This window comes from Tursiops truncatus, chromosome 1 (assembly GCF_011762595.2).
Source record: "Tursiops truncatus isolate mTurTru1 chromosome 1, mTurTru1.mat.Y, whole genome shotgun sequence".
Taxonomy (NCBI): domain Eukaryota; kingdom Metazoa; phylum Chordata; class Mammalia; order Artiodactyla; family Delphinidae; genus Tursiops; species Tursiops truncatus.
The window spans coordinates 164,723,159-164,745,240 of record NC_047034.1 but is presented as its reverse complement, the minus strand read 5'-3'; the positions used below and the strand labels follow the sequence as shown (position 1 = coordinate 164,745,240).

General features: G+C 45.1%; 1 protein-coding gene across 11 annotated transcripts in view; it reads left to right on the top strand.

Annotated features, from left to right (window-relative positions):
- Window positions 1-8,408, top strand: part of SRRM1 (serine and arginine repetitive matrix 1) — a 32,262-nt gene extending 23,854 nt beyond the window's left edge. For 9 of the 11 annotated variants that reach the window (XM_073794078.1, XM_073794065.1, XM_073794060.1 and 6 more), the window contains 4 exons: window positions 1,347-1,811; window positions 2,389-2,584; window positions 4,172-4,381; window positions 4,798-8,408. In XM_073794078.1, coding sequence (XP_073650179.1) covers window positions 1,347-1,811; window positions 2,389-2,584; window positions 4,172-4,381; window positions 4,798-4,902 — 976 coding nt within the window. In that variant the 3' untranslated portion in view covers window positions 4,903-8,408. Of the gene's footprint in view, window positions 1-1,346; window positions 1,812-2,388; window positions 2,585-4,171; window positions 4,382-4,718 lie in introns of all 11 variants that reach the window. The other 2 variants (XM_073794073.1, XM_073794098.1) reach the window with 2 other exon arrangements.
- Window positions 8,409-22,082: the final 13,674 nt, after the last annotated feature.

The following is a 22,082-nucleotide window of genomic DNA, read 5'->3' as shown; positions in this document are numbered from 1 at the left end:
TACCAAGGTTAATTTCATAGTTTTGGTAATTTTTCTGTAGTTATATGGGATGGTAAGTGGAAAGTCTCCACTAATTTTGCAACTCTTCTGTAAATCAAAAATGATTTCAAAATAAAAGTTAGGGGGAAAAAATTTTTAAGAGCATTGCTCAAACACATTATCAAGCGGTATAGTTGCTGCTACAACTCCTGAATGGCCATTATGTGGCAGGTAAAGTGGTAGATGTTTTATGTACTTCATGTCTCCTCAAGATGATCTTGCTTGGTATTCCCATTTTTCAGGTGAGGAAATGGGGGTTCAGAGTTATTAAATATGAGGGCAAAATGGAAAACTCTATGGTGTTGCCCAATGTATGGCCTATCCCAAAGCTGATTTTTAGGCAGGAAAATATTTTGAGCTCAAGGTTTGAATGTTTCAGGAGAAAATCAGGCCATTGGAACTAAATGTTTTATTGAGGTTTAATTCCTGAGAGGCAAGTTAGGGTTATGTAGGGATTAAGCATTAAGAGGAAGGCCAAGTTGAGACTTTGACAGGGATGCGTTCTGCCTAGCAGTAGACTTCCATTGAATACTATTTTGACGCACAAAAAATGTAAGTCTGTCTTGGTGGGGGCAGGGTAGAGATGCCTTTTAAAGCTGTGCAAGTGAATGCTAATTATTAATTCAGAGTCCAAACACCAGTTTAGAGAGGGTACCCCCTACACAGGAGAGCTCTTTAAAGCACAGACTTCCTGAGTTCAAGTTGAACACGGTCAACAGAGTCTTGCTAATGTAGTTATCTAGTTGCTACATAGTGATAATGGATTTTCAGTTTCCTTAGAGCAATGCCAGGTTCTCTTCTAAAAAAATACTAAGTTGATTTTATATGGATTGTGCTAAATGACTTTGTGTGTGTGTGGGGGGGGGGTACGTGGGCCTCTCACTGTTGTGGCCTCTCCTGTTGCGGAGCACAGGCTCCGGACGCACAGGCTCAGCGGCCATGGCTTACGGGCCTAACCGCTCTGCGGCATGTGGGATCTTCCCAGACCGGGGCACGAACCCATGTCCCCTGCATCGGCAGGCGGACTCCTAACCACTGCGCCACCAGGGAAGCCCATGCTAAATGACTTTTGACAAATTTGAATTCAGTCTGAAAACTAAATTTCTCCATTAATCACAATGACCTATTTGTAGTCATCTAGGATAAACAGGAATTTACTAAGTGATTTTTTTGTTGTTGTTACCTTAAATGAGTTTAAACACATGACATTTCCACTTAGAAATATTCTCTCTCTGTGTGGTGCTGTATAAGTACATAGTTTTCTTTGCATTCTGTTTCTACTCTGTTGGACCGTTTATTTTTCCTAGGACTCCTTCTCCTCCCCCACGTCGTCGCTCACCTTCCCCAAGAAGATACTCTCCTCCAATACAGAGGAGATATTCTCCTTCTCCACCTCCAAAGAGAAGAACGGCTTCACCCCCTCCCCCTCCTAAACGAAGGCCATCACCGTCTCCACCACCAAAGCGTCGGGTCTCCCATTCGCCACCTCCCAAACAAAGAAGCTCCCCAGTCACCAAGAGACGTTCGCCTTCGTTGTCATCAAAGCATAGGAAAGGGTCTTCCCCGAGCCGATCTACCCGGGAGGCCCGGTCACCACAACCAAACAAACGGCATTCGCCCTCACCACGGCCTCGAGCTCCTCAGACCTCCTCAAGTCCTCCAGCTGTTCGAAGAGGAGCATCGTCATCACCCCAAAGAAGGCTGTCCCCATCTCCAAGTTCTAGGCCCATTAGGAGAGTCTCCAGGACTCCGGAACCCAAAAAGATAAAAAAGTAAAAATATTTTATCCTTTTTGGTTAGGAACACTAACTTGCATAGCTCTTTATGCTTGGAAGCCCCCCACCCCCCAACTGAGAAATCACAGAAAAGAATAGTTGTGAATACAAACTTTAAGGCAAATTCTAGGTCCTATTCGTAGATCCTTTCTGTTTTCAGGATAGTTCCTCATGGTATAAGCTACATGCCATAGGATTTTACTTGGTTCTTAGGGATATCAGGCTTATTGAGTCTGTTTCCAAACCTAGCTCTGAAGTGATGCATAGGATATTTCTTGCATGTCTATGTAAGACTGATAAAAGCAGTCTTAAATATAGGAACTGGCATTACTAATTTCATACAGGAAGAATCATTAACAGAATGGATAGAGGATTGTGGAGCTTGAACTACTCTCCAGGAGACTTAGGTGGTAAAAATTTGATAAGTGTTAGTATAATCAACCAGCAGACTAAGTGCTGTGAAATACTTAAAGTCATTATCTGGTTGTATAATGGTAGTTGGTGGTTTTCTCTTAAGAAAGAAGGATCTGTGCTTTTGGATATTAAATGTTTTATTTTTTCCCTCTGTTTCTAGAGCTGCCTCACCAAGCCCTCAGTCGGTAAGGAGGGTCTCATCTTCCCGATCTGTCTCGGGATCTCCTGAGCCAGCAGCTAAAAAGCCCCCAGCACCTCCATCCCCTGTCCAGTCTCAGTCACCCTCTACCAACTGGTCACCAGCGGTACCGGTTAAAAAGGCTAAAAGCCCAACACCAAGCCCATCACCGGCAAGGGTATGTCTGCCCTGTTTTGGACATCTTTTATAATTATACGTGGTCACTTGGAAGGAGAGAATTTTTTGTCTTTTGTAGTTCAGAGGAGCATTACTTTCTGTGGTTCAGATGGACTTCAAAAGGAGGCACAAGTTAAGTGGTGGTGTTTGCATCACAGTCCATGCTAGACATCCACTAATTTGTGATATGTCTAATACTGTTATCTTGGTGGTGAAGATTGGATTATGTAGACAATTTAGAAAAACAGAAAGAAAAAAATTACCCTTGATTCTGTTATCTAGGAGAAAAATAGTTTAGCGTTTGTGCTGTTTTCTCTAGTGTTTGACAGGTTTTGGGATAGTTATGGTCACAATCAATAAAAATTTCAATCTTAGATCATGTCTATTAGTCTGATTACATTTTTATATAGAAAAAATACACTTTATCACAAGAACATACCAAAATGTCGACGGTGGTTATATGTTAGAAGGAGAATGATGCGTGATCTTAATTTTTCTTCTTTACATCTTAATGGTCTTATTTTTTCCTACAGTGTAAATACATTATTTCTGTAATAAAAAATGAACCTCACAACTTGTGAAATGTTAGATGGAGTGGAAAGTACTTTGTTGTCCCATATAGCCTGATCTTTGGCAAGCTACATAGATAAGAATAACACTCTTGTTTTTACATTGTCAAGCTTAAATATCATTGGGATATTAAAATATCAGAGCTTAAACTGTTTTCTTTGTGATTCATTAATCTAATCATGGCAGCTTTCTGTATTGTATAAAATCAGTGGTGGATGTCCATCTTAATAGGATTGAATTATTGTGCAGACTGAATGGATTGAGGAATTTTAAGTAATTGCTTAGAAATGTGAGATTTAAAAATTATAGACTAGATGCAATTATAGCAGAGCCAACCCTTTGCTTAAATTTGGAATATATGTGGTGGAGAACAATGTACCCACATTCTAGAGATAGATCAGACAGTGATTAGAGATGTGGCATTCATACACGCTTGTATTTAGGATAATAGCTATTAAAAGCCTACATGTTAGGCTGGTATTGTGGGTGATTTACAGATATTCCCACTTAACTTTTGTAACAGCTTTATCAAGGATTGTTATACCCATTTTGGGTTGACAAAAAGGCCTCAGAACACGTCAGGCAATTTGAGGTCAACTAGTTTAATAGGTTCAGGAACCAGAATTCAAATCAGGTCTAGTTGAGTTCAGAGACTTTTCTTCCTGTTGCACATGGTGCTTTTCCTTACATATGGAGGTAGACCCTGACTCAGGCCAGTCTTGGAGACCTGATTCATAGCTTGTGGTTGGGAGGCCTGGTTTAATGTGAAGTTAGTTGGGGAAATTTTTAAAAAATCATTTATCTTCAAGGTCTGTTTCAACTCTTGGAAGTCTTTGCTTTCAGTGGTGGTTCCCATCTTTTAGGAGTACTTTTCTTAGTGTTGATTGGCCCTGGGTCTTCTTTCCCCCCTGAAGCCGTATGAAATCCTGAGATTAGTCCAATTGCTTATTCCCTTGAAGAAATAAAATGTTTAGTTCGACAGGTTGATTTTATTGTTTTGGGTTTTCTGGATTTCTAGAATTCAGACCCAGAAGGAGGTGGAAAGAAAAAGAAGAAAAAGAAGGACAAGAAACACAAAAAGGATAAGAAGCACAAGAAGCACAAAAAACACAAGAAGGAAAAGGCTGTAGCTGCAGCTGCTGCAGCTCCTGTGACCCCTGCAGCCATTGCTGCTCCCACAACCGCGTCAGCACAGGAAGAACCAGAGGCAGAGCCAGAGCCTAAGAAGGTATTTACGAACACTCTTACAGTGTGTACAGATAGCTGAATCATTTGGTATTGAGAAGTAGCTAAGTAATTTTTTTCTAATAATTGGATGCTCAGCTGTTAACTCTTTTCTGATCGGTTTCTCTATGACCACCTACCAAGAGCAGGAATTTGCTAAGGCTAACGATAAGAATATGAATGGCATCCAAAAAGCTTAATGTATATTTTTTAAAAGAAATTCAATATAATTAAATATACCATAGACTTAACCCATTTAAAGTATAGTGATTTTATGGTTTTTTTGTGTATTCATAGAGTTGTGCACACATCACAAGAATTTTCTTTTTCTCTGTACTCAGCATCTCCCACCGGTGTCTCAAGATTTAACGATATGACCTTTTTGGCGTTTTTTTTTTTTTATATATTTTTTTTTTTTAGGAGACTGAAAGTGAGGCTGAAGATAACCTTGATGACTTAGAAAAGCACCTGCGTGAAAAGGCCCTGAGATCAATGCGGAAGGCTCAAGTGTCCCCACAGTCCTAGGTGGAAATGTTTGTTATGATGTAAATTTTATTTGGTTTGTACGCAATTCAGTTTCAAAATTGCTAAAAATGTGTTTGAGCTTTAGACTATAACATTTGTTGTAATAATTGCTAGGTTGAAGTTCACCATGTAAAAAAAAAAAGGGCATGGATTTACATTGCAAAAGGTGTCCACAGTGTATTAGTGACATTCTTTCATTGACAGCTGACATAAATTCATTTAGAGTGAAATATTTTAAGCCAAAAAAAAAAAAAAAATCCCCTTTTTAAAAAAGGGGGTTTAAATATTGTTGGCATTCTTATGGTTCCATTAAATGCCCCTGTCTATTCCCAGAGGTTTTTCTTTCTACTTTTTCTTTCTTTTTTCCTTTTTCTCATTTGAGTCTTAGCACCCATTTAAGTTATGATGCTTCCAACCTTGTATGGTTTTTGCAAGCTTTCCCAGAAATAAGACCACTGTTGAACTACCACAAAAGTATAAATGAATATTTTAATGCCACAATCTTTCCTGTTGCCTGTGGAGTCTCTGCTGAAATGAATCAGGATTCGAGCTCTAGGATGAGACAGAAAATGAAAGCATGTTGTTTGCCAGGACACTGTGGGTTTATATTGATGTGTAACAAGTTGATTTGGAACACTGGAATTTCACTCTGTTCTGTTTATTTTTATTTTTTGTAAAGGCAGTTAACTAGTCCCAGGAAGGATCCTTCAGTTACATAAAATTTTGTTTTATGAAACGTCATGGCTCCATTCATAATTTTGTCTTGTTCTATCGATTGGTATATACAACTTTCAGAGCTCTTGTATTTGGAAAGCTGGAAGGGCCCAGACTTTGAAATAGTGTCTTGTTTTCACTGTTTTTGTTTTGTTTTTGTTGGGTTTTTTTTTTGTTTTTTTTAAACTAAAGCTATATAAAGCTTGTGGATTAAACAATAAATTTCTAAATTTAAAAATGTTGGCCACTCACTTTTACTTACCCATCTCAATACGGCAGGAAACCTACCTTAGAAATCTTACAGTGCCTTTACCCCCTTGGCACCTTTCGCAGAGTGAGGATTAGACAAGGGAAAAACGAGGTGATGAAATTGTTTTACCATCTTTATTTTAGTAATTAATGTGATAAATGCCATGAAGGGAAAGCACACAGTGAGATTGCAACACATATAATGGGCTAGTCAGCCAGGCATAGGGGAAGTTTCAGGCAGAGCAAACAGTATCTGTACACCCCAAGACAGAAGAAGCCTGGCACATTCCAGGAAGCGAACGAAGGTTAAGAAATGACTGGAGCAACCTCCCTCTATTGGGGGGGGGGGGTGTGTGTGGTGTGGTGTGGTGTGAGCAATATAATTTGAGGAAACTTGGGAGTTGATAACATTGTATAAGGTAAAACAACAACATTCATAAGAAAGAAGGAATTTTTGGCAAGTGAATCTAAGCTTAGCAAGTTGTCACATAGGCAGTTAATTTGATCATAGTTTCTGGTAGTTGAAGCAAAAAGAAGGAAAATGCCTACATGTCTTAATTTCAGGAAAACTTAGTGGGCAGTTTTTTATCTAAAGGATATGGACATGGAGGGGCTATTTTTACAGGTGGGTTTTTAGAGTGATTTGTAACAAGGCAAAAGCTTATTAATGAAGCTGCTTTTGTAGCGACTGAACTAAGGTATCTAGAGTGACTCTCCACCCTTGATAGAATCTTACATGTGTCTGCGGCAACTTAGAGCTTTCAGGGATCTTCCACATGACTTCCTTTTGACTTTATAATTCTGTGATGTAGGAAATGCACAGAATATTCCAGTTTGTGCTTGTTTTTTGTTTGTTTTTTGGCCACTGAGCATGTGGGTTCTTAGTTCCCCAGCCAGGGATCGAACCTGTGCCCCCTGCATTGGAAACGTGGAGTCTTAACCACTGGACCGCCAGGGAAGTCCCCAGGATATCCGGTTTCTAAGATGGTTGCAGCTGATTTACCCCTTTCAGTATGAACAAACAAATGAACATCACTGGGGTACTTGGAATCTATCTAGCCATTCACTCATTCAATCCATTTATTCACTTGTCCCATTTATTCAACACGCTTTCATTCCTCCACTTGACTGAACTGCTTGTTAAGGTTAGCAGTAACTTCCATTTTGCCAAAATGAGCGATCAATTCTCCATCCTTTACTAGCCTTCTTGGCAGGAGTTGACTCAGTCATTCACTCCTTTGTCGACACACTTCCTTCTCTTGGGTTCTAGGGGGCAACACTGGTTTACCTTCTAGATGCAGCGCTAGTTTTCCTCCTACCTCAGTAGCTCTTTCATCTCTAGTGGATCCTTTGAAACGTGAAGTGATGGAGTTTGTAGGGAATGCCACCAAGGACACTGAATCCCTAGTCCCTTAAATGTCTTTTTGTGTGTCAAAGTTCTTTCCCGTCTAGACTTCCTGACCTAGACCTCTATCGAGCTACCTAGTTAATAACTTCATTTGGATGTCTAAAAGGCATACCGAATTGAACATATCCTCTGATTTATCTGTCCCATTCAGTAACTGTCATTCTCATTTACTCAAAATTGAGTTGATACTGTCAGTGGCAGCATTGTCCACCCTCCAATCCTCATGCACACAAGGCCATTCTGTTCCCAGCAGCCTGTCATGATAGTACCGCTCAAAACCCTCAGCTCCTTTTTTCTGCTTCAGAGTAAAATCCAAATTTCTTACTCTGGCCTGCAAGACCCAGTAGCACCTAGTTTGGCACCTTCATCTCTACTCCTCAGTCTGCTCAAGCCATACCTACCTCCTTGCCCTTCCTTTAAACCTCTCTCGGGGCCTTTGTCCTCACTGCCGGATCTGACATGTTTACTTTGTTTTCTTCCAGACACTTGTCTGAAGAACAACTTCGTCTCCTCTGTTTTCATCTATAGCAATTATTACCACCTGAGATGATGTTTTTGGTCCTTAGGAACTTGGTCTTGTATGTGACTGTGTCCCCAATGCCTGGTACATCGTAGAAGGACAAATGCTCGATGAACCGATGAGTAAATAAGTTTAATTGACCGTCATTGCCTCTGTACTTGCAAGGCACTACTAGGGCTTGAGGTAAAGAAAATGAAGACATGGTGATTGCTGCTCTCTAGTATTTGCCCACTGGGGGTAAAACACATGCAAACAATTTGGAGTGGACAAGAACATAGAGTTTGGTAGACCAGGGTTTCTAGCACAGCTTTCTACAGTGTGACCTTGGTCAAGTTATTTGGCCTCTCAGTGCTGCCATTTCTTCTCTCCGAGTTAAATGATGGTGGAATCTACTTCAGAGTTGTTTTTGAAGGGTTAAGTGTGATAGTTGATACCTATAAAGCAATGATAGTACGAAGAGGTTCCCATTTTCTTAGCTAACGTAATATGTGGTCATTCTAGTAACTATGGTAAATTTTAGTTTGGATGTCTCAAAAGGATTTTAATTAATCATAGCCCTATTTAATGTAATTTTTTCTTTTTTTTCTTTTTAATAAAATTCACCATTTTAAAGTGTGCAGTGCAGTGGTATTTAATATATTCACAAGGTTATGCGACCATCACGACTACCTATTCCAGAATATTTTGATCACCCTAAAAAGAAACTGCCCATTAGCAGTCACTTTCCATTCTACTGACAGTCCCATCAGCCCCAGCTCCTGGCAACTACTTTCTGTCTATAGATTTGTTTATTCTGGACATTTCACTGGAATTATACAGTATGTGGGCTTTTGTGTCTGGCTTCAATCATTTAATATGTGTTTAAGGTTCATCCATGGTACTCCATTTTTTTTTTAATTGCTGAGTGGTGTTCCCTTATATGGATATGCCGTATTTTGTTTATCCACATCAGTTGCACATTTGAGCTGTTTCCACTTTCCAGCTCTTATGAATAAAGCTGCTGTGAACATTCGGCATACAAGTTTTTATGTGGACATATGTTCTCTTGGGTGTATATACCTGGGAGTGGGATTGCTGGGTCATACTTAACTTTTTAAGAAACTGCTAGACTATTTTCCAAAGCAGCTACACTATCCGAACTTCTTACTAGCAGTGTATGAGGGTTATTATTTCTCCACATCCTTGCCAACACATGTTATCTGTCATGTTGATAATAACTATCCTAGTGGGTGTGGACTAGTATCTCATTATGGTTTGATTTGCATTTCCCTGACGGCTAATGATGTTGAGCATCTTTTCATGTGCTGACAGACTTCAATGCCTTTTTTTTTTTTTTTTTTTTGCGCGGTACGCGGGCCTCTCACTGTTGTGGCCTCTCCAGTTGCAGAGCACAGGCTCCGGACGCGCAGGCTCAGCGGCCATGGCTCACGGGCCTAACCGCTCTGCGGCATGTGGGATCTTCCCGCACCGGGGCACGAACCCGTGTCCCCTGCATCGGCAGGCAGACCCTCACCCACTGCGCCACCAGGGAAGCCCCAATGCCATTTTTTTTTAATTGGGTATAATTGATTTACAATGTTGTGTCAGTTCCAGGTGCACAGCAAAGCGAATCTGCCACACAAATGCATATCTCCACTCTTTTCCAGATTTCCTTCCCATATAGGCCACCGCGGAGCACTGAGTAGAGTTCCCTGCACTACACAGTAGGTCCCCATCAGTTATCTATTTTATATATAGTATTCAGTGCCACATGAAACACATTTGTATCTGTATGAGAATATTTCTGAAATTGTGGCTGTAGGACTCTCAGAGTTTCTGCAGAGTAGAGCTGATAATGCCTTTGTAAAGTGCTCTGTGGAACTTTCATACCCATTTTGGAGGCTGGGGCTGGGGGGCTATGGCCAAGCAAAAATTTGTTCCCACGTTTGTGAAGAGGATCAGGAGACTAAGGGAGAGTGTGACTTACTTAAGGTACATGCGGGTCTAGTTGATATTGTCTCTCCCACCATCTGATAAAGAACGCTGTTTTTCCTCAATATACCTGTCTGGTATTGTAACAGAATCACGTTAGACGACGAATGTAGAAAATCTGCCCAAATATGTGTGGTTCTTCAAAAGGCATTGAAATTAAGGATGGAGCTTATTACTCTGAAAAATTACTCTGAAGAAGTTTGGAAGTTGAAATTTGAAAGGCATTAATGTCCTGAGGACCCAACTCTGCTCCTTCCTTTGAAAGACCAGCTCCAAAAGTCTGTAAGACGTTTTTGCCTTTTGAAAGCTTATTTGCTGTATTTTTCATTTGAAAGTTCCATCTTAGCTCATACCAAACATTGTCTTCTGGCTCTTAGGAACTCAATTATTGCTGTACCCCTAAGTGGTCTTCCGTGCAAATCCGTTTTCAAAGGAAAGATGATAGGATCTGAAATACAGGTTTTTCCTGTATTTCTTTGCAAAAATCTTCCACATTTGTCAATATATAGTTAAGTTGGCAGGCCTTCACATCATAAGAGGTTTTTGCCAAGATGGCCTTTTATTTCAGGTGTATCATGGGAGGAGAAGCTGATGTGCTGATTCTTAAAAGAGTGGTGCCACGTGCACAGAGTATACGGATGCCTCTCACCAGGTAGGCCAGTCATCAACTCTTCATCTGAAACTTCATTAAGGAAGTGTTTTGCAGACTGCAGGTTGAGACTCGGCAGTGAATTGTAAAATTGAATGAGTTGCAACCAGCATTAAAATAAAAAAATGAAATCGTAAATTTAAGTGTGAATCACACATAGTAGGTTAAGTATTATTTCATGGTGTGTGTGTGCCTGTGTGCTTGTGTGCATATGTATGCTTGTGAACTGGGTTACCATGTAAAATGTATTCTAATGTGATTGATACAGTCAACAAAATGGAAAGCCGTTACCTTACAGGTCACCTAGTCTACCAGTTTGTAAACTGCCCTGCAGAGTCCTAAGTGGGGAGAATTATGATTCAGATTTTCTCTGTAGGATGGGGCCACTAGTAGTACTGATCTTTGTTGGGGGATTGAGAGATGATACAGGTAAGCTTTGCAAGGGCTTTGCTCTGCTTTTTTTAAACTTTGAGCTTCCCTGTTGGATTCTTTTTGATAAAAGGTTCTGCAACCAAAAACCATGCGAAAACCACCCATCTAGCCTAGGCCTTGTCATGGGAACCGACTGCCCCAAGGTAAAGCCACGGCTCCCCCAGGTGCCATGCCACCCCCTCAGACTGCCTCAGCCAGGGGGCTATTGAGGGCACCCAGCTTTAATTCTGCTGTAGCGAAAGGAAACAGACTGAGAGTAACCAGGTGCCTCTGAAGCAGGGGTAGAAGTAGCTCTCGGGATATTGGAGATGTGGAAGGAAAAACCCCAAAATAGGAAACAATGTGCAGAAGTGGCCTTTGTGAACCCCAAAGTCCCACATCTGTTCTTTCCCTAGTGCATAACCGGGTAGAGACCCTTCTAGCAATTTAAGCATGGAGGCTTTGGCTTACATAGCCAACATGAGCAGAGGGGAGTGGTAAGCCTGACTGGTCTGGGCCCTGCCTGGAGGAGGACGCTCACGCCACCGACCATCGGGACCCATCCAGACAGCCAGGATGTGCAGAGCAGCCGCCAGGTACCCTGTGATTTCCCACGTTTGTTCCTTTGCTTTTCTCGTGCTATTCTCTGCCTGGGATATCCTTTCTGGTCTCCTAATGTCCTAATCCTTTTTGGACTTAGAGACGTATTTACGATGATGGTTTTTAACTCAAAAAAATACATATTCACTTTTAGAGAATTTGGAAAACAAAAAGAAACAAATTGGGAATTCCCTGGCGGTCCAGTGGTTAGAACTCGGCGCTTTCACTGTGGGGGCCTAGGTTCAATCCCTGGTCTGGGAACTAACATCCTGCAAGCCATGTGGCATGGCCAAAAAAAAAAAAAAAGAAAAAGATTGTTGGCAATCCCATCATCCAGCTATAACCAAGGACACCTACCTCAGGTCAAGTACTCTACCTGACTACACTCAACCTTCCCTGAGCTCCCCTCCTCTAATATATGGAACAAACTGGGTTCCCCCCCCCCATATATTTAGAAGTACTGATGTAGCTACAAACATCAGGATCAAAGCATGTATACATAATGTTTAATATTCTTTTTTCCATTGGGCAGATCATGAACTAAAATTGCAGAATACATTTTAAATGTCGTTGTTGTACAACCAGGAAATTCGGAAAATAGATAAAAGAAAGTGAATTACCCCATGCCAACATCAAAACAGCTACAGTTCTCCCTTTTGTATATTTCTTATTGTCTTTTTTTTTTTTTTTTTTTTTTAAATGTTAGGGCTTCCCTGCTGGTGCAGTGGATAAGAATCTGCCTGCCAAAGCAGGGGACATGGGTTCAAGCCCTGGTCTGGGAAGATCCCACATGCCACGGAGCAACTAAGCCCGTGCACCACAACTACTGAGCCCGCATGCCACAACTACTGAAGCCCGCGTGCCTAGAGCCCATGCTCTGCAACAAGAAAAGCCACCGCAAGGAGAAGCCCGCACACCACAATGAAGAGTAGCCCCTGCTCGCTGCAACTAGAGAAAGCCCGCGTGCAGCAACGAAGACCCAACTCAGCCAAAAATAAATAATTTTAAAAATGTTAGATGCTTCTATTTATTTAAACTCTTACCCTACAGATAAAATGGTAGTAATGGCACCCACCTCACAGGGTTCTGAGGAGAATTAAATTGAGATGAATGGAAGGCAGACCCTGATCCAGTGGAGTTCATGGCACATGGCCGGGAATGGGGGGGTAGGAGCAGAGGGACAATCAAATAGTGATAAAACCATATGCTCAGGGACATAAAAGAGGGGAGCAGTGCAGCGCCACAATGGTCAGGAACAATGTTCTGCAGCAGCATCTCAGCCACAGACACACTGTGAGGCTAAGCAAGTGACTTCGCCTCCCTCAGCCTGTTTCCGGTTGGTTTTCTGTGAGAATTGTTCCACAGGTACAGTATGTTTGCTGCGGTTGTGTGGGGAGGTGAGCTTCACGTCCTCTGACTCTACCATCTTGATTCACCTCCAGCCTCAGTTCCTTCTCGTGTAAAATGGGCATAGATTCAATAAGATAATGTATGTCAAGGGCTTAGCTCATGCCTGGAGCATCATGAAGGCTTCATCAGTGAGAGTTATGGCCAAGTTTTATCAAAGCTTGGATGCTGGCAATAGGAGGATGCACCACCATCTATTAAATATCACGCCGTTCATTGTGAAGACGCATGGTGATTCCAGAGAGGTCAAAATGTGGAGGAAAAAATGCTTACATTGTATTTTATAATGTACATATATCTTACATTATATACAATGTTATGCACAGGAGGGTCTGGAACGCTGAAGCAGGAACACGTTCATCTGTCACACTCTCAATTTCTCTGTCCACGTCCCTACCGCCAGCTCCTTCATTTTGTCTCTCTCTCCTGTTCCAGCAGCTTCTCACATTCTTCCACTAGGTGGCGCCCGGGCCCTGGGTGCCCGCAGCGCGAGCTCACGCCCTAGAAGTTAGTCCGTCCCTCCCGCTTCCCCGTTTTCTTCCTCTTTCCTTTTCCCTCCATCCTTATCTTTCTTCCCGTCAGCGAGAGGCCCGATTTAGTGCTCAGAGGCTCTCTGGACGACTCCAGAGCTTGAAGAACAGCCACGGGGCCCTTGCAGCTCACCCAGTCCATCCCAATTTGGAATTCCTTACAGCTGGCCTCTAGCTGTCTCCAGTTCTCACTTGCACACCTTCAGTGACAGGAAACTCACCACTTTATGAGGATCCTGTTCTGGAAGGAATCCATGTAATAGTCATGCACTCGAGCTCTGAAGACAAACACAGCTGGGTTCTAATGTCTCAGCTTTGCTCTTTGCTCAGCGGGTGATTCAAACACTTGTCTGCTTTGTTGATGGGTGAGTCCCCAGGGCCTGACACAGGAAAGGCACTCATTTGGTAAATGAGTGAGTAAATGAACAAACTCAGTCATCTTCTGCATCGGTTTCTTCACCTGTGAAATGGGTTAATGATAGTATTTACCTCATAGACTTGTGAGGATTAAACACAACAGGACCAGAAACAGGCTTAGGCTCGTTTCTGGCACATAGTAAGTCTTCCATAAATATTCCTTTCATTTTCTTTTATAACTATGGATATCTCTATTCCTTTTATCTGAAAGTTCTCCTTTAGAGCAAATTGAATCCTGATCCCTAGGACTTCCATACACAGGCCTTGGTCTTAGCCCTGTCCCTTGGAGCCAAAAAGAACATATGCTCCCTTTTCCAAATGATTCAGGTCTGCAGATGTGTGTGCCTACTGTGCGCCAAGCACTGGGGTTACCAAGGCAAAGACATGACCACGGTCTCTTCCATTGGGTGCCTCTTTGTCTAGCCAGGGAAAGAGACAGCCAAGCAACAGTGGGTGCTCAGTGAAGAATTTGAATGAACAGTAGGACTTATTTATTGAGCCTTTACTGCACTTCATTTCATTCTTCCACCTGCATTCCTGGGCATTCTAACTCCATGTTATGGATGAAGGAACCAAGGCCCAGATAGGTCACATAAGCTGGTGAGTATAGATCCAGGATTCGGATGCTGCCTGATTGCAGAGGCCTCACCTTAACCTCTAAGCCCTGTTATCACTTCACTCTGGAGGATGCTCAGGCCCGTGGGAGATTTCCTGTTCCTGAGTATTCCACCACCACTACCATGACGTCATGGCTATTATGTGGCTTTCCAGCAACTGTTCCTCATCTCTTCCACCATCAGAGCCATATTTGGCTCTATTGGAATCCCATGTGATTGGCTGGGGGTTGCGGTGGCACCTGCAGCTCCAGGGTGGGCTCTGATGGCTTAGACCAAGGAATGCATCGTTCCCTTATCCTTGGTCACAAAGACGGACGCTACCTCAGCCAGAGCCGGTGATTTGTCAGAAGTCGGCATGGCTTTTAGAGGGGAGGAGCTGCTTTTTGCTTCTGCAGAACTACTGGGAGGGATACTGTTCCCTGGAGAGTCTGTTGAGGGAATGTGAGAGCTGGAGGTGCAGCCACTCTTATGCCAAAAGAGGATCCCTTTTGAGGATGAAGCCAATATATGGAGGAAAGCAGAAGGCAGGGCCAAGAGACTTCATGGAGAAATAGAACCTGGTCTGTGCTTTTATGTTACTGTTGTTGTGTACAGAGCACCCTAAATTTAAGAGCTTAAAACAGCAAACATGAGACTTCCCTGGTGGCACAGCGGTTTAGAATCTGCCTGCCAATATAGGGGACACGGGTTCAATCCCTGGTCTGGGAAGATCCCACATGCAGCAGAGCAACTAAGCCTGTGTGCCACAACTACTGAGCCTGCACTCTAGAGCCCTCAAGCCACAACTACTGAGCCCACGTGCTGCAACTACTGAAGCCCATGCCCCTAGAGCCTGTGCTCTACAACAAAAAGAAGCCACCACAATGAGAAGGCTGTGCACTGCAATGAAGAGTAGCCCCTGCTTGCCACAACTAGAGAAAGCCTGTGAGCAGCAACGAAGACCCAACGCAGCCAAAAATAAATAAATATATTTTTAAAAAAGGGCTTCCCTGGTGGCGCAGTGGTTGGGAGTCCGCCTGCCGATGCAGGGGACACGGGTTTGTGCCCCGGTCTGGCGTGTCCGGAGCCTGTGCTCCGCAACGGGAGAGGCCACAACAGTGAGAGGCCTGCGTACTGCAAAAAACAAACAAACAAACAAAAAAACCACCAGGAAACATTTATTCCACACGGTTTGTGGTTGGGAATCTGGAGAGCCTAGATGGGTGGTTCTGGCTCAGGGTCTCCTGAGTTTATAGGAAGATGTTGGCTGGGGCTGCATTCATCTGAAGGCTTGACTGGGGCTGGAAGACCCACTTCCAAGATGGCTCATGTACATAATTGTTGGGAGGAGGCCTCGGTTTGTCACCAAGTGGGCCTCTCCATGGCAGATGGCTTCCCCCGGAGAGTTGGGGGCGGGAAAAACAGTGCCTTCTAGAACCTAGTCTCTGAAGTTGCATGCTCTCATTTCCACTTTTTTCTATCCTCCAGAAGCAAGTCACTGAGTCCAGCCCACACTCGAAGGGAGAATAATTAGGCTTCGTTTGAAGGGAGTGTTGAAGTATTTGTGGATTGTTTTTTTATTTTTTAATGGATACTTTTTTAAAAAATTGAAGTATAGTTGATTTACAATGCTGTATTTGTTTCTGGTATACAGTAAAGTGACTCAGTTATATATACATATTCTTTTTCATATTCTTTTCCATTATGGTTTATTACAGGACATTGAATCTAGTTTTCTGTGCTATACAGTAGGACCTTGTTTACCTATTTTATATACAGTAGTTTGTATCTGCTAATCCCAAACTCCTACTTTATCCCTCCTCCACCCCCTTTCCCCTTTGGTAACCCTAAGTTTGTTTTGTATGTCTGAGTCTGTTTCTGTTTCATAAATAAGTTCATATATGCCATATTTTAGATTCCAAGTATAAGTGATATCATATGGTATTTGTCTTTGTCTGACTTACTTCACTTAGTATGATCATCTCTAGGTCCATCCACGCTGCTGCAAATGGCTTTATTTCATTCTTTTTTATGGCTGAGTAGTATTCCACTGTGTACATGCACCACATCTTCTTTATCCATTCCTCTGTTGATGGACATTTAAGTTTCTTCCATGTCTTGGCTATTGTAAATAGGGCTGCTATGAACATTGGGGTGCATGTATCTTTTCAAATTAGAGTTTTGTCTGGATATGTGCCCAGGAGTGGGATTGCTGGATCATATGGCAACTCCATTTTTAGTTTGTAAGGAAACTTAATACTGTTTTCCCTAGTGGCTGCACCAATTTACATTCCGCCAACAGTGTAGGAAGGTTCCCTTTCATTATGGACTGGTTCTAACCCACCACTATAGTGATATCACTTGAGCTGCTGGACCAAGCTCACACCTGAGGATCCATCTCTGAAAATTTAGATGCATGAGTTAGTTCATTCCCCTTATTGTTTTTTTAAAATTATTATTAATTAATTAATTTATTTTTAGCTGCATTGGGTCCTCGTTGTTGCGTGCGGGCTTTCTCTAGTTGCGGCGAGCGGAGGCTACTCTTTGTTGCGGTGTGCGGGCTTCTCACTGTGGTGGTTTCTCTTGCTGCAGAGTACGTGCTGTGGGTGCGTGGGCTCAGTAGTTGTGGCTCGCAGGCTCTAGAGCACAGGCTCAGTAGTTGTGGCTCACGGGCTTAGTTGCTCTGTGGCATGTGGGATCTTCCCGGCCCAGGGATCGAACCCGTGTCCCCTGCATTGGCAGGCGGATTCTTAACCACTGCACCACCAAGGAAGTCCTATTCCCCTTATTGTTGAAGCCAGTTTGAGCTGGGTTTTCTGGTTCATGCAAATCAAAGAGCCCGGGTTAGTACCCCCGGTGCCTCACGGGAAGTGCCTCATCTCATTCTCCAGACCTGCCTTGTCTGACGGTGACCCTCTTAAGTACAGCGGTGAGAGCTGGGCCCAGGCTTCAGGAGAAGTCCTTTTCCTAAAACAAGGTACATGCCAGGGTTCCATGACTACAAGTGAAGATAGATGTGGGAAAACCTCACTGCTCTGTTGATTCATGACCCATCACATTCATTTTTCCACTGGTGGCTCCTGCTAAGACATGACTTTTCCATCCTGGACCTGCCCTTAAACGTTGGGCAACAATCTCCAAGTCTCCAGGTCGGGCCCCTTTGGGAGGAGCGGGACAGAGGAATCAACCCCATGGTCAAGTGGGAAGGGTTGTGGGTCCACCTCCACCCTGCCTTGCTGTGTGGCTGTGAGCAGGTCCCTGCTCCTCTGGGGGCCTCAGTGCCCTCCCTTATGAAAGAAGTTTACACTAACTTGCCTGAACATGCTTTAGAATTTTCTTAGTTCCCTTCTGTCCAGAGGAGACATGAAATTTGAAAAGTAGCCTCACTCAGACAATCTGGGTCTTGTGTGGTCATTCGTATCTTAGCAGAGATAAAGGCACACACTTTATGCCCTTTGCCATCTGCCATCTCATTTGATCCTCCCAGAAGCCAGCGAGGAGACAGGGCCAGGTAGACCTTCAGGACAGACATGGTCTCGCCTCCAGGGCCTGGGATAAAACAGCCCCTGTCATTTATTGAGTACTTTCTGCTCGCCGTGTGCCAAGTACTTCATGTGTGTGTGAGCATTTCGGTTCATTCGCACGTCAACCCTGCTGGGTGGTTACTATTATTACCCCCTTTTACAGATAAAGGACCATGAAAACCAGAGGGGTGAAGTAACTGTCCAAGGAAAGGCAAGCAAAAGGAAGCAGTGGAGCTGGGATTCAAACTTGAATGTCTCAGAGGCTGCCTGTGTTTTCCATCACACGACACTCCCTCTTGGTATTAACAGGAGCACAGGGGTGGGAGTAGGGTGGGGCAAAGCTAGGAACCCAGAGACTTGGGATCTCGAATGAACTCTGAACACTTACCAGTTCTGCGGCCAGGGCAAATCTCCCAGCGCCCTGAGCTTCAGTTTCCTTACCCTTACAATGGGGATAATGATTCTCACCTGAATTATAAGAACTCGGGAGGGGCGGAAAAACATTTGCAGTGAAGGCGTGTATATGAGAGCATGCCTTTCGTACTGCAGGACTGTCTAAATGTTACGGATCGTTGTTTTTCTTAATTCTGGATCAGGAGCTGGGAAAGGAAGTAGGCAGGCTGACCAGGGTAGGCCAAGTGGCTGTAGGTAGGGTAGGCCCAGAGTGGCTGTTTCCATGCTTGGTGTACACAAAGTCCCCTGGAAAGGAAGAGGCAGGGCAGGAGGAAAGGCCAAAGCTCTGAGTTCTTATATAGAACTTCCCTCCACTCCAGGGCCCTCCAGGGCAAGAGAAACTCCGGACCGTCACCACCGAGTTCCAAGCATTCCACAGGGCTCAGTGGGGAGGAAGGCTGTCATCGCCTGACCCAGCCGCAGCCAGGGATAGGCTGCGAAGGGCTGGCTGTAATCCTCTCCTCACCCTGCCCTGATCTCACTGTCCTACCCAAGGCCCAGCCCCCAGTGCCCACCCTACCAGGAGGAACAGCAGAGTCCAGACCCCAGCAGTGATGGCCACCCGCCCAACCCTATCGAGGGGCAGCTTTGGAAGGAGACTGGGATTTGGAGTCGGGACGCCCAGGCTCTGGTTCTGGTTTAGTTCTATCCCCTCTCTGGGCCTCAGTGTCTCGCCTGTGAAATAGGAACATCAGCGAAGGGCACCGGCATACTGCAGTCTCACCCTGGGGCGAGGCAAGAGCCCTGTGCTGTGCCTGTCACAAAGTACCGCTCACCCTTCTTCCCCGGCCGCCAGAGGAACGCGCACGTGCTGCCCTCTTGGTTGGTGGTCACAGTCCTCCAGCCCAGGGATTCCACACTCAAGCCATCTTTATAATTTTGTGTCTCTGATTCTCCCTGAATTCTAGGTCTTTCTTGCTCCCAATTAGGCTGAGAGGTCCTTAAGGATGAGAAGCTGGGGTCTGCTTACTTCTGTGCTCCCCTCGGAGCCTAGTATACGGTTGAACACAGGGTGAATCTCGGACCCGTTTACTGATTGTGCTGCTGGGGCATCCTGGGGGCCATGGATGGACACTCAGTCCACTCCCAGTGCCTGTTGGAAAGCGTTCGGCCACCCAGGGGGGAATCCAGCCTTCTGCCCCTGGTTCTACTCCATTCAGACTGTGTGACTTCATACAGGGCCCTTCCCCTCTCCCAGAAGTGTCCGTGTTTCTTTGAAATGTGCTTAGTGGAGACCCAGTGGACCCTGCAGCTCCAGGTTGAGCGAGCCGAAGGTGTTCCTGGGTGGTGGGGAGAGGCCAAGGGCATGAGCTGGTACTCCAGCCCTCACCCCACCCCCAGAGCTGCTCTGTCCTTCACTTAAAAAGAAAAATTATTTATTTATTTGATTGCACCGGGTCTTAGTTGCAGCAGGCGGGCTTCTTTAGTTGTGCCTTATGGGATCCTTAGTTGCAGCTCACTGGCTCCTTAGTTGCAGCAGGTGGGCTCATTAGATGTGACATGTATGAACTCTTAGTTGAGGCGTGCATGTGGGATCTAGTTCCCTAGCCGGGGATCGAACCCAGGCCCCCTGCATTGGGAGCACGGAGTCTTAACCACTGTGCCACCAGGGAAGTCCCTGTCCTTCACTTTCAACTTTTATGCATTGGGCTTTCACGTGAGACTTTTGTTTTGCTTTTAAGGCTTTACTGAGGCAGAGCTGATGCACGAGAAACTGGCGCACTTAAAGTGTACACTTTGATAAGTTTTCACATATATGCACACTCGGGAAACCATCTACAATCAAGAGGGCGAACTTATCCACCACCCTCAAAAGATTCCTCGTGCCGCTTTTCAGTTCCCCCGTTACCCAGGAGCCACCGACCTGCTTTCTGTCACCACACGCCATTTGGCATTTTCTAGATTTTTTTATGTAAATGGACTCATACAGTATGTACTCTTTTTTGTCTGGCTTCTTTCACTCAGCATAATTACTTTGAGATCCATCTATGTTGCTACATGTATCGATAGTCCATCCCTTTCCAGCGCTGCCTGGTGTTCTGTTGTATGGACGGATGTACCACCATTGTTTACCCAGGGACCTGTCCACAGGCATTTGGGTCGTTTCTAGCTATCGCAAATGAACGTTCCTGCTATGAGTGTTCCTGTGCACAAGATTTTATCTGAAGAAGTTGCACTATTTAAAAAAAAGCTGGCCCGTGCTCCACAACAAGAGAAGCCACCACAATGAGAAGCCCGCGAGCAGCAATGAAGACCCAGTGCAGCCAAAAATAAATAAAAGGGAAAAAAAGCAAGAAAAAAAAGCTAGATAACGTGATCCCCAGAGTCGCAGGCTTTTAAGGACCAGAAAGCTGTCATGGGGAGTCAAAGACTAAGGGAGCTGCCACTTTCGAGCTCCTGTGGCCGCCAAGCACCTGACCACACCTGCTCAATTTATCAGAGCACGTCTGGGAAGCAGGCGCCATTGTTATTCCCAGTTTACAGATAAAATAGCTGAGGCGTAGAGGCACGGCTGTGGCGGACTGGCTGGCGACACACCGAGGCTGTGGCAGAGCCTGACTCAGCCCCGAGGTCTAGCTGCCTCTCCCAGCTGCCACTCGCCTGGGAAGAGAACCAGCCCTGGTTCCCTCTTTCGTTGACTCACCGCGGGGCTGGGGTTGACGTTGGTTCCCATTGTGCTGGGCCCGCAGGGGACACCCCGTCAAGCCTGGGAGGCACATAGGGGACCTGCGGCCAGCACAGCGGCAGGAAGTGAGGCAGCCGCGTTTGTGAGGGGCACCGGGTCCTGGGCCGGGCAGAGGAAGACAGGAGGGAGCCCCCTGTTCTGTAGAGGCCGCTGGACTTCCCACACATGTTCTCTCCTATAACGTTCACAGTTCTGTGAGCTCGGAATGATCGTCTCCATCTTACAGATGAGAAAACTGAGGCTCAGGAGAGTCTATCAGTCAGGATTCTGTCGGCTTCAAGTAACAGAAAAGCCAACTGAAAGTGGCTTAAACCATAAATACATTTAATTGACACCCCGGCCAAAGTTTTTTGCGGTACGCGGGCCTCTCACTGCTGTGGCCTCTCCCGTTGCGGAGCACAGGCTCCGGACGCGCAGGCCCAGCGGCCATGGCTCACGGGCCCAGACGCTCCGCGGCATGTGGGATCCTCCCGGACCGGGCCACGAACCCGTGTCCCCTGCATCGGCAGGTGGACTCTCAACCACTGCGCCATCAGCGAAGCCCATAAGATGCTATTATTATACCCACTTTACAGAGGGAGACACGGAGGCACAGAGAATAAGAAGCTTGCCTGAGGTCACATAGACAGAAAGTGGTGGTCCTGGCATTTGAACCCCGCCTGGTATTCCAGGATCCCACCACACACAAAGGTCAAAGGAGGGGCTTGGGGAAGGCCCAGGGGGTGAGTCAAAGGGCGGGTGGGGCAGCCCCCAGGCCAAATAGGGATTGCTAAGCAGTGACAGGTGAAGGCCAGCTGCTTGCGGAGCCCAATAGCCAGGAATGGGGCTGGGGCCAGGCCCGCTGGCAGGCCCAGCCCAGCCCAGCCTGCAACAGGAGCCCAGGAGGCGTCACCACCCACGCACCTCTCCTGCCTCTTGGGTTCCAGGTCTCTTGCCCGGGGCCCCTGCTCCACTTTCCAGATGGAAAAACTGAGGCCGTTCTTGCATGAAAGTTTAGTTGGTTTGTCTTTATCTGTTTTATTCACTGCCTCATCCCTTTTGCCTA